Below are 13,751 nucleotides of genomic sequence, written 5' to 3'. Positions count from 1 at the left end.
TTGCCCAAGGGACACCCTTCCCACTGTCCCAACCTCCTTCAGGAGGCCTCAGTGCCTTCTGTCCCCACCAACAGGGTGAGCTTGCTTGTTCCCCGTTAGTGGGGAGCAGTTGTAAATGCCATTAGTGCGAACCCTCTCCCGGCTAATCAGTCCCACACCAATTTCCAGCATGGGGCTGATTACATGAAACAAAAGGGCCTGGGAGACTCGTGATCGGCTGGGGGCAGCACGGTAGCACAGTGGTTAGCACTGCTGCCTCACAGCACCAGGGACCCGGGTTCGATTCCCAGCTTGGGTCACTGTCTGTGTGGAGTTTGCACATTCTCCCTGTGTCTGTATGGGTTTCCTCCGGGTGCTCCGGTTTCCTCCCACAGTCCAAAGACATGCTCGTTAGGTGCATTGGCCGTGCTAAATTCTCCCTCAGTGTACCTGAATAGGCACCAGAGTGTGGCGACCAGGGCATTTTCACAGTAACTTCACTGCAGCGTTAATTTAAGCCTACTTGTGACACTAATAAATAAACTTAACTGGTTGCGAGTCCCACTAAAGGTCTATGTCTTCCAGCCGCTGTGCTGCTCGAGCAATGCAGCATGCTGGGAGAATTCCGGCCATTATTTTTTTAAGATTGCTAAACTGCTTAACTGAACTTTAAAATGTCAGTTTACCTTTTCCATTTTGTCATAACATTCTCCCTCTTTTAAGAGTCTTAAACTGTTCCGAACAATAGGTCAGTGGTCTGTTAAGAGGCAAAATTGTTCGTTAGGTAGTGCACAAGAGAGGCACAGACTGACTCATCACCCATTTAGCCTTTTCCTCTTTAAGTTCCATTCTAGATCGTTTGCGATCAGGAATTCCCGCTTGGTGTAGGCACGAGAAAGCCCATTTGTTTCCACTCTGCAATTATATTCATTGGAGCTTAGAAGGAAGGACTGTATTCATTGGAGTTTAAAAGATAGGATTGTATCCATTGGAGTTTAGAAGGGTGAGAGGGGGTCTCATCGAAACTTATAAAATTCCAACAGGGTGGATTCAGAGAGAATGTTCCTGATGGTGGGGGAGTCCTGAACTAGCGGTCATAGTTTGAGGTGAAGGGGTAAACCTTTTAGGATTGAGGTGAGGAGAAATTTCTTCACCCAGAGAGTGGTGAATCTGTGGAATTCATTTCCACAGAAAGTAGTTGAGGCCAAAATGTGTGATTTCAAGAAGAAATTGGATATAGCTCTTGGGGCTAAAGGGATCAAGGGATATGGGGGAAGGGCGGATCAGGATATTGAATTTAATAATCAGCCATGATCAAAATGAATGGCAGAGCAGGCTCGAAGGGCCGAATGGCCTATTCCTGCTTCTATTTTCTGTTTCTATACAGTCCTGTACTGGCTTTAGATGCTGCCAACTTCCGAATAATGACTATCGATTTTCTTTTCTTTCCAAAGGCTAAGGATGAATTGAATGAGACAGAGGAGAAACGAGTAATATGTGTAAAAGAGCTTCAAAAACTTGTTCTTGAATCGGCTGACGCTGGAGAGGAGTTCTGCAAGATTGTGCTTGAAAAGACAAAGGACAAGGATGATTCCTTCTTCCTGCGATTTGTTAGAGCAAGAAAGTATGATGTGAAAAGGGCTTACGATCTTCTCAAAGGTGAGGAATGAAACTGGGTTGATGAAGAGGAGTTGGAGGTGTCGGGATCCGGCTCATTAACACATTTTAGACATACTTCCCAAAGTTGATTTACATTGACCAATTCTCTGACCAGTGGTATCTGATGTTATTGTAGTGCGGGGTTTCACGACAAGGAAGCCTTGAATCATAACAGTGATTTATTGAACGATAGTTAAAACCATATACAAACAAACTCAATACAGATACAGGTCTAGTCCCAGCGATTCCTAGGCTCTCATTGCAAGCTCTACCTACCATGACCTGTGCCCTGATACCCAGTACGCTGAGATTCACACGCTTCTTTCCTATGGGCCCTCGGACCCACAAACAATTGCCCTTCAAAGGGGCCACGCTATCACTGATGTGAATTGCTCTATCTTCACTGCTTCATTTCCACTCCACTATAAATGGATGGTCAACTTGTTCCTGTTGTGGTTGAACATCATTCAAGCTATTCTTGATTGGTGCAGTGCCCAGCCCCAATTCAGCCATCATTTAAACTGCACAACCAATGAAACGCAGGTTTAGTATTAAATGAGTCACTGAGATGATATTAGAACATAGAACAGTACAGCACAGAACAGGCCCTTCGGCCCACGATGTTGTGCCGAGCTTTATTGTGTACATGTCCCTGATTGACCATCTCAAGCTATTTTCCCCCAGTTAGCTCCGAATATCCCTGGCACTAAGAGAGCAATGCATCCAAGGGCAAGATGGCAAACTTTTGACACTGTGCCAATTGTTCCCTCAGATTTCCTTCCAGCTTTTTCCGCTCGGCATGGTTTGCTGAAATGGTACTTTGATTGTGAGGCTGTTTGATCGTGAATGGCAGAATCTGAACTCTACATCGTATAAAGACCACCCAGGAGAGCCACCAATCCGGAGGAGGAACTTGGCTTTTGCATCTCTCTCGTTCAAGGACACAAGAGCAATTGTCCGTCCCTCTTCCTCATCCTGGCTAGCTCAGCAGACACACTGTAGGTTGGATTGCAGCCAGGAATAGCTTTGCTTTCTGTGGAAGGTCCGAGCTTAAGTCTTGACCCTTCATTGAAACCTAAACAGCAGATGAGCCACTAGTGGCTCAGAAGTTGCTCATTAAAGAGCAGACCGGTCTCTTATGTCTGCTGTGGAGTAATTACTCCTGATGAGACTCAGAGTTTCGGCATGGGAGAGTGGAGCTTTTCTGGATTAATTAGTGGCCCCTCAATCTGAAGGTTCATCTCACTGTTCATTAGACACAGGCAGACATTGTCCAATGATCAAACAAAGCAAGAAACAACTATACGAGACTAGGAAGAGGGGAAAATGCAGACACACAAACAAAAAAACAACACGCAAACACATCTTTTCAATAAGTGGGAGACCAAATAATTAAAACCAGATGATCTCCCATGGCATTGCTAGCCAATAATCTGTGCACTGGAGAGTGGTTCTGACAGTGAGCCTGAACTTCCATACACACTACCACTTTCCAGTAGCTTATTGTTTGATCAGTCAAAGAGTTACATACAATGTGCATCCTAGAAATGAACCATTTTGCCCAACTAGTCTATACCGGCACGGTGGCACAACGGTTACTATTGCTCCCTCACAGCACCAAGAAACTAGGTTCAAATCCAGCCTTGGGTGACTGTCTGTGTGGAGTCTGCACATTGTCCCCATGTCTGCATGGGTTTCCTCCACAAGCTCCAGTTTCCTCCCACATTTCAAAGCTGTGTGGTTTAGGTTGATTGGCCATGCTAAATTGCCCCCTAGTGTCAGGAGGATATAGTAGGCTAAATATGTGGGATTAGGGCCTGGGTGGGATTGTTGTTGGTGCAGGCCTGAAGGGGCGAAAGGCCTCCTTCTGCACTGCAGGGATTCTATGCCATATTCATGCCCCACATGAAACCTCCACTCACACTACTTCATCTCACCTTTAACCTTGCATTTTTCCGTGACGTAGCTTTTCCTTAACTGCGTCCCTGCTATTTGTCTCATTTTAACATTCTCACCACTCTCTGAGTAAAGACGTTCCTCCTGAGTTCCTTCTTGGATTTATTAGTGACTGCCTTATGAGAAAATGCAAAAAAAAACAATGATCCCAATCTGAGAAGTGTACAGACATCACAATAAAAGCCTTCTCACCTAACAGTAACCCGAACCCTAACTGGAAGAAAAGGGGACATGTCCTCTCTCTGTCCGACCCCAAAAACTTAACTGGGACAAGGGTTGGACGTGAGCCGAAAGAAAAGTGGCAGAGCACGGAGAAAAGGGGACATGTCATCTCTGTCCGGCCCCAAAAGCTTAACTGGGATCGAGAGAACTATCAGCAATTTTGTTTCCAAATGCTGAACATTGCTGTGTCGAAGTCCTGACCTCAGGCAAAGATGTTGATTAATTCCAATTTGTTCTCTCCTCTAGGTTATGTCCGTTTTCGGGAGCAATACCCTGAGCTCTTTGAAAACCTGACACCTGAGGCCGTACGCAGCACTATTGAGGCAGGCTACCCAGGCATTCTCCAAAGCCGAGACAAGTATGGTCGTGTTGTATTGCTCTTTAACATTGAGAACTGGGATTACGAAGAAATTACTTTTGATGAGGTAACAGAGCCTGTCTTCAATAACGTTCAGCATTTTCCAAAAAACAAAACTGTGTATTTGTTCTTCTAATTATTTCTTCTCCTCAGTTGAATTGGCTTGGAAAATCCATGGACACCCAGAGGGAGAATTTACAACTTGCAAATCCAACGATCATTATCAAAACCACCTGACTTCCCTTTTCTTTGACATCAATGGCTGATGAAAATCAGACATTGTCTACAATGGGAGGCGATGGCCCAGTGGTATTATTGCTAGACTATTAATCCAGAAACTCAGCTACTGTTCTGGGGACCCGAGTTTGAATCCCACCACAGCAGATGGTGGAATTTGAATTCAATAAAAAATATCTGCAACTAAGAATCTACCGATGACCATGAAACCATTGTTGGAAAAACCCATCTGGTTCACTAATGTCCTTTATGGAACGGAATCTGCTGTCCTTACTTGGTCTGGCCTACATGTGACTCCAGCGCCACAGCAATGTGGTTGACTCTCAACTGTCCTCCAAGGGCAACTAGGGAAGGGCAATAAATGCTGGACCAGCCAGCGTGCCCATGTCCCACGAATGAATTTTAAAAAGTGGGAGCTTGACCTTCAGCAGTTTTATGTAGGTGGAACTGGTCCCCATTGCTTTATGGCCTGATAGTGGGTGCCCTGAATGTTGGCAAATCAGTGAACTGACACCTGACACTTGAAAGTCTTCCAGGGTCAGCCCCAGGATTGTAGTGCTGCCAGAGCATTGGAGCGCCGTCCCGGCATCTTCTATTGAAGTCGCTTTAACCCTGACAATCATAGAATCATAGCATCACTACAGTGCAGAAGGAGGCCATTTGGCCCATCAAGACTGCACTAACCACAATCCCATAAAGGCCCTATCCCCGTAACCCCATGTACTTATGCTGCTAATCAACTATGACACTAAGGGGCAATTTATCTTGGCCAATCAACCTAACCCGCACATCTTTGGAGTGTGGGAGGAAACCGGAGCACCTGGAGGAAACCCACACAGACATGGGAAGAACCTGCAGACTCCACACAGACAGGCCAGAATTGAACCTGGGTCCCTGGAGCTGTGAGGCAGCAGTGCTAACCACTGTGCCACCGTGCCCTATCCCCTGGGTTTATAGTGATTTCAACAAACGTGGCTGCTATTACATGGGATTCTGGGAATGTTCCCATTGATTTGGATATCACACTCTGTGATTCTTCTCATGAGAGCTTGCAGTAATCTCGACGGTGACCATGACTGCAGCATTGTGCCCTTCCTCTGTGCACTGATCATCTCAGTTCCCCGATTTGCATGGAGAAGATTTGCAGGTGCAATCAATTGGGACAGTTCCCATAGTGACTGAAAGAGACACGGGTAAAATGTCGCGACATAACTCCTTCTTATCTGTTCCATGCTGGGAAGAGAGCCTGACACCAATAACTTCTGCTCAAACAACCAACTGAGTGTCTGCAGTCATGATGTGGAGATGCCGGTGTTGGACTGGGGTAAAAACACTAAGAGTTTTAACAACACCAGGTTAAAGTCCAACAGGTTTATTTGGTAGCAAATGCCATTAGCTTTCGGAGCGCTGCTCCTTCGTCATCTGGCATTTGCCATTAGCTCCGAAAGCTAATGGCATTTGCAACCAAATAAACCTGTTGGACTTTAACCTGGTGTTGTTAAAACTCTTAGTGTGTCTGCAGTCAAACATGAATGGTTTATAGAATGGGTATTTTGAAGGGTTGGATGTTGGAACTCTGGAATCATCGTGCTTGGGAGATCTGGCGACACAAAAGCTTTTGGGAGGTCTTTTAACACATTCAGTAAATCATTTTGTATATGTGTTCAAATGAATTCTGCTGGTTTCGAGTTACTGTTCTTACTGTTAGTAACAAAGTTCCTCTTTCTTTCAACAGTAGGGGCGGCACGGTGGTTAGCACTGCTACCTCACAGCGCCAGCAACCCGGGTTCAATTCCGGCCTCGGGTCTCTGTTTGTGTGGAGTTTGCACGTTCTCCCCGTGTCTACGTGGGTTTCCTCCGGGTGCTCCGGTTTCCTCCCACACCCCAAAGATGTGCGGGTTAGGTTGATTGGCCATGCTAAATTGCCACTAGTGTCAGGGGATTATTAGGATAAATATGTGGGGTTACAAGGATAGGGCCTGGGTGGGATTGTGGTCGGTGCGGACTCGATGGGCCAAATGGCCTCTTTCTGCACTGTAGTAATTCTATGAAAAGGTCTTGCAGGTTGGTACCATTGTCTTTTGCGATGAAACCAAAGTTCTATCACTGTTCTCTTTAATGCTGAACGTTTTTAGAATGGTGAACTAATTTTCTGTCTATTTTTCCTCACCATACATTTGATTACAGCCAGTCAGGAGTTATACCCAATCAGGAGTTATACCCAGAGACAAGGCAGGTCAGACTCTGCAGAAATAAATGATAATTTTCCCGTGACACTAGTCTGGAATTCTCTGGAGTGGGTTTTGGATTATAGAATGGGAGGGGATCTCCGAAATAATGTTTGCTTTTGTGGGATTTTGCTGGGGCTGAATCTATGTGGGAGAGCAGAGCTATTTTGGGAGCCAATTTTTTAAAATTCCAATTCAATCAAATCAAGTCCAACTCAGAGTCTCAACAAGTTGAGACATTCCCGATCCAAGCTGACAAGACAGGGCCTCCACTCCTGTCTTCGGCCTGATCTACATGAGCCAAGCTGATTGGAGTAAGTGCAGGTCCTCCTCCTCCAAGGCTTGATCTCATTTGCATCTTAGCCAAAAGGCCGAGATGCCGCTTTTAAAAATCGCTTCAAATGAAGCTTAAATGTAACCTAATGACTTCAACCAAGCGCAGCATCCTATCCATATTACACTTGATCTTAGCCAAAAGGCCTATTTTGGGAGCCAATATCAGAATCAAGCACCCACTCCACCATAGGCATAGCATCTTTAACAATGCGCTTCTGTTCAACCCCAATTGCAGAAAGTTGCTTTTATATGACAGTTGTAGGACCCTTCCCCATTCCAAACTCTGGAATCTCTGAGTGGGATTGTCAGGCTTAATCCCAAAGTGACTGAATGCTGTGGATGGATTCTCACATCCCAAGCTTCAGCCTAATCCACCTAGGACATTCAAATCGCCAAAACGTGGCCAATTCCTCTGGCAGAGAGGCCAAATGTGACTCCCCTCTTTTCCACCTGGCTGAAGTCGACTAACAGACTTGATATCGATCCTTGGACCTTCCTAGCTTTGAACCCAAATGTTAGAAGTCTCTTTTTTCTCTCCTTACAGATGTTTCCAGATCTGCTGAGATTTTCCAGCATTTTTTCTTTTGGTGCTAGGAGTAAATGGCCTCCATATTTTAAGCCATTGCTTGGTGTGGACCTGTTCCCCAATGTTATAACTTAGGAGCTAAGCTGGTTTGCAGTGGAAGGGGATCTACAAAACAAAAATGTCACTGCCATTGTATCTAAGACCTCATTAATGTGTGTGCCTCATTGCCATGTCATTTTGCCAGCAGCAGGAAAGATGGCAGACAGCCTTCCCACCAGGAGCCCAATAGAACAAATGGGCTTCCTTCCACCTCTGCTGGTATTTTACTACAGCTTGACTATAGAGTGGGGGGAGGTGGGCTCCTTTTCAGGCACTCTCTGGCTCACGGAGGGGTCCCTGCTGGCAATAGCTGCTGCCATCTGCCCCACTCTCAGCATCAGCGTGGCTGCCCTTAGCAACCCACTCCTCCCTTCACAATACTAGCTGCAACCCACCTGACTGAGCCGGCACCACCAGACCCTACTTTCCTGACTTTGAGGCCGCCATTCTTTAGGTGCAATCCTAACAGTGGCCACCAGTGGTGCTGCTGAGTTGCTGGTCCTCTTTAACAGAAAAGGCAGCCTTGGTAGCAGCCAGTTAATTGGTTACCCCCAAGTAAATGCCGCTGTGGGTCCCACTGCCTGTGGAAACGGGCTTGCCCCCTCCCCACTTATGGCCGTAGCGGTAGGGCCACTAGATAAAGTGTTTCTTTTGGAGACATGACTCAGATGATGATTGTAACAGCTCTCTTCATTATTAGATCCTTCGTGCTTATTGTGTGATTCTGGAGAAACTTCTAGAGAATGATGAGACACAGATTAATGGATTTTGCATCATTGAAAACTTTAAGGGATTTACAATGAATCAAGCTTCTGGCATCAAACCCTCAGAGCTCAAGAAAATGGTAGACATGCTTCAGGTGAGTGTAGCTTGCCATTAACCAATGGGAATGATCTTGAGACATGTGTGTCAAAGCAGAACAGATGCGAGGGGCTAAATGGCCTATACCTGTTTCTGTCTTCCTTAGACCATGAGACACTGGAGCAGAATTAGGCCATTTGACCCATCGAGTCCGCTGCGTCATTTGAGTCTATTTGGGTAGAATTTGCAACTACGTTTCCTGTTATTCTCCCTCTCTATCCTCATTGTTCTGTGGGCCAACTTAATTTCTCCCCATTTCACTGGCTCTCCATTGTTTCCCCCGAGCTGAGGGGTTTCTACCAGTGCTGCTCCAAATTTGCCACTAGGAGGAGCTTGCACTCAAGGCCGATGATTCTCCTTCCCTCCTCCTCTTCCTCGGGGAGTCCCAGACTTCCAATCACCACCTCCCCAGAGCAGCTCAGCCGAAATTGCAGACTCGGTGGGGAGACAACCAAAATGTTTGTGGCATGGTGGCACAGTGGTTAGCACTGCTACCTCACAGTGCCAGGGACCCAGTTTCGATTCCGGCCTTGGGATGCCTGTGTGGAGTTTGCACATTTTCCCCGTGTCTGCGAGGGTTTCGTCTGGGTGCTCCGGTTTCCTCCCACAGTCCCAAGATGTGCAGGTTAGGTGGATTGACCATGCTAAATTGCCCCCTTAGTGTCCCAAAATGTGTAGGTTAGTGGGATAAATGCGTGGGGTTAAGGTAATGGAGCAGGGGGGTGGGCCTGGTTATGATGCTCTGTTGGAGAATCGGTACAAACCCGATGGGCTGAATGTCCTCCCTCTGCATTGTAGGAATTCTATAATTACACCCCATTTGACAAACAGGCTTCAGTTGGGCTGGACTCAAGAATCCAAATCAGCAGGGGTCAAATGATTTCAAAGGATCTAAACACTGGGCACTAAGCATTGGGATATTGTCTTGGTGTTGTTCTGCACTTATCTACCAGCCATATCCGAAGACATCAACACAAATATAGTGAGGAAAGTATAATTGTCTTATGTCTGTTCTGTTTTTTGAATGTTCAGGATTCCTTCCCTGCTCGGTTTAAAGCTGTATACTTCATTCATCAGCCTTGGTATTTCACCACAACCTACAACATTGTCAAGCCTTTCTTAAAGAACAAGCTGCTGGAGAGGGTTAGTGAAATCAAAGGACATCGACTGTACCTTTAAGCATCTTTCCAATCTGTTGCCTTCAAGTCCTATTAAGAATTGCTCCATAATGCTTTGTTCAAAAACTCCAAATAAGTTCTGAAATTCTTTCCAGTCTCAGGAGATCAAAGCTAGGTTTTGAGAATAAATTACTCAGGAATATTATTGAAGTAGGCAATATAAATTGGCTCAAGAGTTCCAGGGAGAAAAAAGGGACTGATAGAGATGATGGGAACCAAGCTGGACAACTCTTGGCAAATATATCAAATCCATAATAAAAACAAAAAACTGTGGATGCTGGAAATCTGAAATAAAAACAGAAAATGCTGGATAGATTCGGCAGGTCTGGCAGCATCTGTGCAGAGATAAAGCAGGTTAACATTGAGTCCATATGACCCTCCTACACCTATATGAGTCATATTGGATTCGAAACATTAACTCTGTTTCTCTCTCCACAGACGCTGCCAGACCTGCTGAGTTTATCTAACATTTTCTTTTTTTATCAAATCCATGCCCATGTTTCGGAAAGCAACTATAACTTTCAAATAAAAACTTTCATATAAACATTAAAAGACACAAATAAGATCGATAAATTTAATCATGCTATTTGGAAATGTTTTTTTAAATTCTATTCAAGCATGCACAGTGGGTATTAGCAATTTCAGTTACAGAGTGGGAAAATGGCAGATGCAAAAACTATTCAGAATGCATTTGAATGATTTATGGGTTTTATAATCAGAGTAAACTAATCTGTAAAATAACAGCAATTGTGCATCAGAGATTGCGGCAAATTTACCACTTTCACTGTGCCACTTAAGAGGTATTGCAGATTGTGTCATCAATTGAACATGTGCCCTACATACCTAATATACAATTGCTTATCCTTTTAATTATCGATTAAATTATTCATTTGATTGGGGATGGCACGGTGGCACAGTGGCTAATACTGCTGCCTCATAGCGCCAGGGACCCGGGTTCAATTCCAGCCTTGGGAGACTGTCTGTGTGGAGTTTGCACATTCTCCCTGTGTCTGCGTGGGTTTCTTCCGGGTGCTCCAGTTCCCTCCAACATTGACCGTAGGAGGGAACTGGAACACCCGGATGTGCAGGTTAGGGTGCAATGACCATACTAAATTGCCTCTTAGTGTCCCTAGATGTGTAGGTTAAGGGGATTAGCGGGGTAAATACATGAGATTATGGGGATAGGTAAACGTGGGTAAGATGTATTGTCGATTGGGCTGAATGGCCTCTTGCTGCACTGTAGGGATTCTATGATAATTTAGCCCTTTAGCGGTGATTTTATTTGCTGCAATCTTTTGCCCAATTGGATTGCTCAGGACGTGGAATAAACACGAACTGTTTCTTCACAGGTTTATATCCATGGCGAGGAGCTGGAAGACTTTTTCAAGGAGATTGATGCTGATATTCTCCCTGAAGATTTCGGAGGTATTTTGCCCAAATACGACGGCAAAATGATTGCTGACAAAATCCTTGGTCCGAGCATTGAGTCAGAAGATACTGCCCTTTAGTTACTCAAAAGCGGTGTTGAAGAAAGCCTCAAATAGTGAGGGTAAACAGGCTAGTTATTACACTCAAGGTGGTTTTTTTTAAAAAAGAATTGTCTACTTAAAGTACTGTATCGCACAAACTGAATTTTTCAGAATTCACTCCGTTTCCTGTACGTAACTGGTGTTTTCATGGCAGGCCCAAGTTGCAACGAATCTATTGCCTGTTGTTGAAATGTGAAATTAGCAATAAAGAGATTTTTTATGACAAGCAAAACGCAGCTCCAGCAGTATTTTAATAAATGCAGCCAGGTTTGCATTTACATATACATCACCTGATCACATCTTGTCACCTCAGTGTACCCAAACAGGTGCCGGAGTGACTAGGAGATTTTCACAGTAACTTCATTGCAGTGTTAATGTAAGCCTACTTGTGACAATAAACTTAAACTTGAACAATTGGTGAAATGGATATTAGGCGAGGTCGAACTAAGAGGAAATACTGAGTGATGGCCCAGTGAGATTATCGCTGGACTATTAATCCAGAAACTCAACTAATGTTCTGGGGACCCGGGTTCAAATCCTGCCACGCCAGATGGTGGAATTTGAATTCAATTTAAAAAATGATCTGGAATTAAGAATTTACTGATGACCATTGTTGATTGTGGGGAAAAACCCACCTGGTTCACTAATAACCTTTAGGGAAGGAAACCTGCCATCTTTATCTGGTCTGGCCTACATGTTACTCCACAGCAATGTGGTTGACTCTGAACTGCCCCCTGAATTGACTAGCAAGCCACTCCGTTCAAGGGCAATTAGGGATGGGCAATAGAACCCTTAGGAGTATTGACATGTAGAAAGATCTGGGCGTACATGTCCATCGATCACAGACAGCGGCAGTGGATAAGGTAGTCAAGAAGGCCAATGGCATGCTTGCCTTCATAATTTGGGGCACTGAGCATAAAAATTTGGCAGGTCATGCTGCAGCTGTACAAAACCTTAGGCCTTATTTGGAATATTGTGTACAATTCCTAGAATCATAGAACTCTACAGTGCAGAAAGAGGCCATTCGGCCCATCGAGTCTGCACCAACCACAATCCCACCCAGGACCTACCCCCACATATTTTACCCGCTAATCCCTCTAACCTATGCATCTCAGGACACTAAGAGGCAATTTTTTTAGCATGGCCAATCAACCTTACCTGCACACCTTTGGACTGTGGGAGGAAACCAGAGCACCCGGAGGAAACCCACGCAGACACGAAGAGAATGTGCAAACTCCACACAGACAGTGACCCGAGCCAGGAATCGAATGCAGATCCCTGGAGCTGTGAAGCAGCAGTGCTAACCACTGTGCTACCACGCCGCACACTGATAGTGTGACGGCCAGAATCACACTATCAGAAGGATGTGGATGCTTTGGAGCGGGTACAGAAGAGGTTTACCAGGATGTTGCCTGGTCTGGAGAGTATTAGCTATGAGGAGAGGTTAGATAAACTTGGTTTGTTCTCACTGGAATGACAGAGGTTGAGGGGTGACCTGATAGAAGTTTACAAGATTATGAGTGGCATGGACAGAGTGGATAGTCAGATGCATTTTCCAAGGGTTGAAAAGTCAAGTACTAAGGGATATAGGTTTAAGGTGTGTGGGGAAAAATTTACAGGAGATGTGCGAGGCACGTTTTTTACACAGAGAGTGGTGAATGTCTGGAATGCGCTGCCTGGGGAAGTGTTGGAGCAGGTACAATAGCGGCATTTAAGGGGCAGCTAGACAAATACATAAATAGGATGGGAATGGAAGGATATGGACTCCATAAGACCATATGGTTTTAGTTTAGGCAGGTATCATGATCGGCGCAGGCTTGGAGGACCGAAGGGCCTGTTCCTTGTTCTTTTTTCTAAATGCTGGCCTGCCAGCAATGCTCATGTCCCATGAATGAATATATTTTAAAAATCTAATTCAGAGTTACAGTGCATGTCTGCAGATGCACAGGGTGTGGGAGAGCTGCAGGTGTAAATAGTCACATGGCAATATGATGCTGTGACGATAGCAGAGACTAGGCTCAAAAAAAATGGTCAGGACCAGATATTAAATATCCCTGGATACGAGGTGTTCAGGAAGGATAGGGAATGAAAGAGAGGAGGAGGGATGGTGAAATATTACAATGTACTGGAGAGAGAGGATATCCTGGAGAGGTCAAGGACAGAATCTATTTGGTTTGAGTTAGGAAACAGTAGTGGTACTGTTGTCCCACTGGCTTATTCGATTGGCTACCAACTAATGGGAAAGGTAGAAGAGCAAACTTGCGGGAAAATGACAGAGATGTAACAGATTATAGATTAGTGATAAAGGAAGGCTTTAATAATCCTAACATAAACTGAGATAGTAACAGTGCAAAGGGCGGAGTGGGAGATGAGTTTCTGAAGTGTGTTCAGGAGAATGTTCTTGTTTTTGCCCCAAGGAGGAAAGAGGTTGTTCTGTCTGGTTGCGGGCAATGAGGATCAAGTGTCAGTAGGGGAGCATTTAGGGAACAGTGATCATTGGGCGGGATTTTATGGTTTCCGAGCGAGACTGGAAATTCCCGCCTGAGGTCAATGGAGATTTCCATTGTCGGACCCTCGGCCACT

General features: G+C 45.1%; 1 protein-coding gene across 4 annotated transcripts in view; it reads left to right on the top strand.

The window, feature by feature from the left end:
* Window positions 1-11,323, top strand: part of LOC144511210 (retinaldehyde-binding protein 1-like) — a 79,387-nt gene extending 68,064 nt beyond the window's left edge. For all 4 annotated transcript variants that reach the window (XM_078241305.1, XM_078241304.1, XM_078241303.1 and 1 more), the window contains 5 exons: window positions 1,434-1,638; window positions 4,063-4,241; window positions 8,301-8,459; window positions 9,494-9,604; window positions 10,989-11,323. In XM_078241305.1, the coding sequence (XP_078097431.1) occupies window positions 1,434-1,638; window positions 4,063-4,241; window positions 8,301-8,459; window positions 9,494-9,604; window positions 10,989-11,147 (813 nt within the window). In that variant the 3' untranslated portion in view covers window positions 11,148-11,323. The remainder of the gene's footprint in view (window positions 1-1,433; window positions 1,639-4,062; window positions 4,242-8,300; window positions 8,460-9,493; window positions 9,605-10,988) is intronic.
* Window positions 11,324-13,751: the final 2,428 nt, after the last annotated feature.

This window comes from Mustelus asterias, chromosome 24, assembly GCF_964213995.1.
Source record: "Mustelus asterias chromosome 24, sMusAst1.hap1.1, whole genome shotgun sequence".
In the NCBI taxonomy this organism is placed as follows: Eukaryota; Metazoa; Chordata; class Chondrichthyes; order Carcharhiniformes; family Triakidae; genus Mustelus; species Mustelus asterias.
Note: the sequence above shows the minus strand (reverse complement) of the source record. Positions and strands in the feature narration are given on the sequence as shown.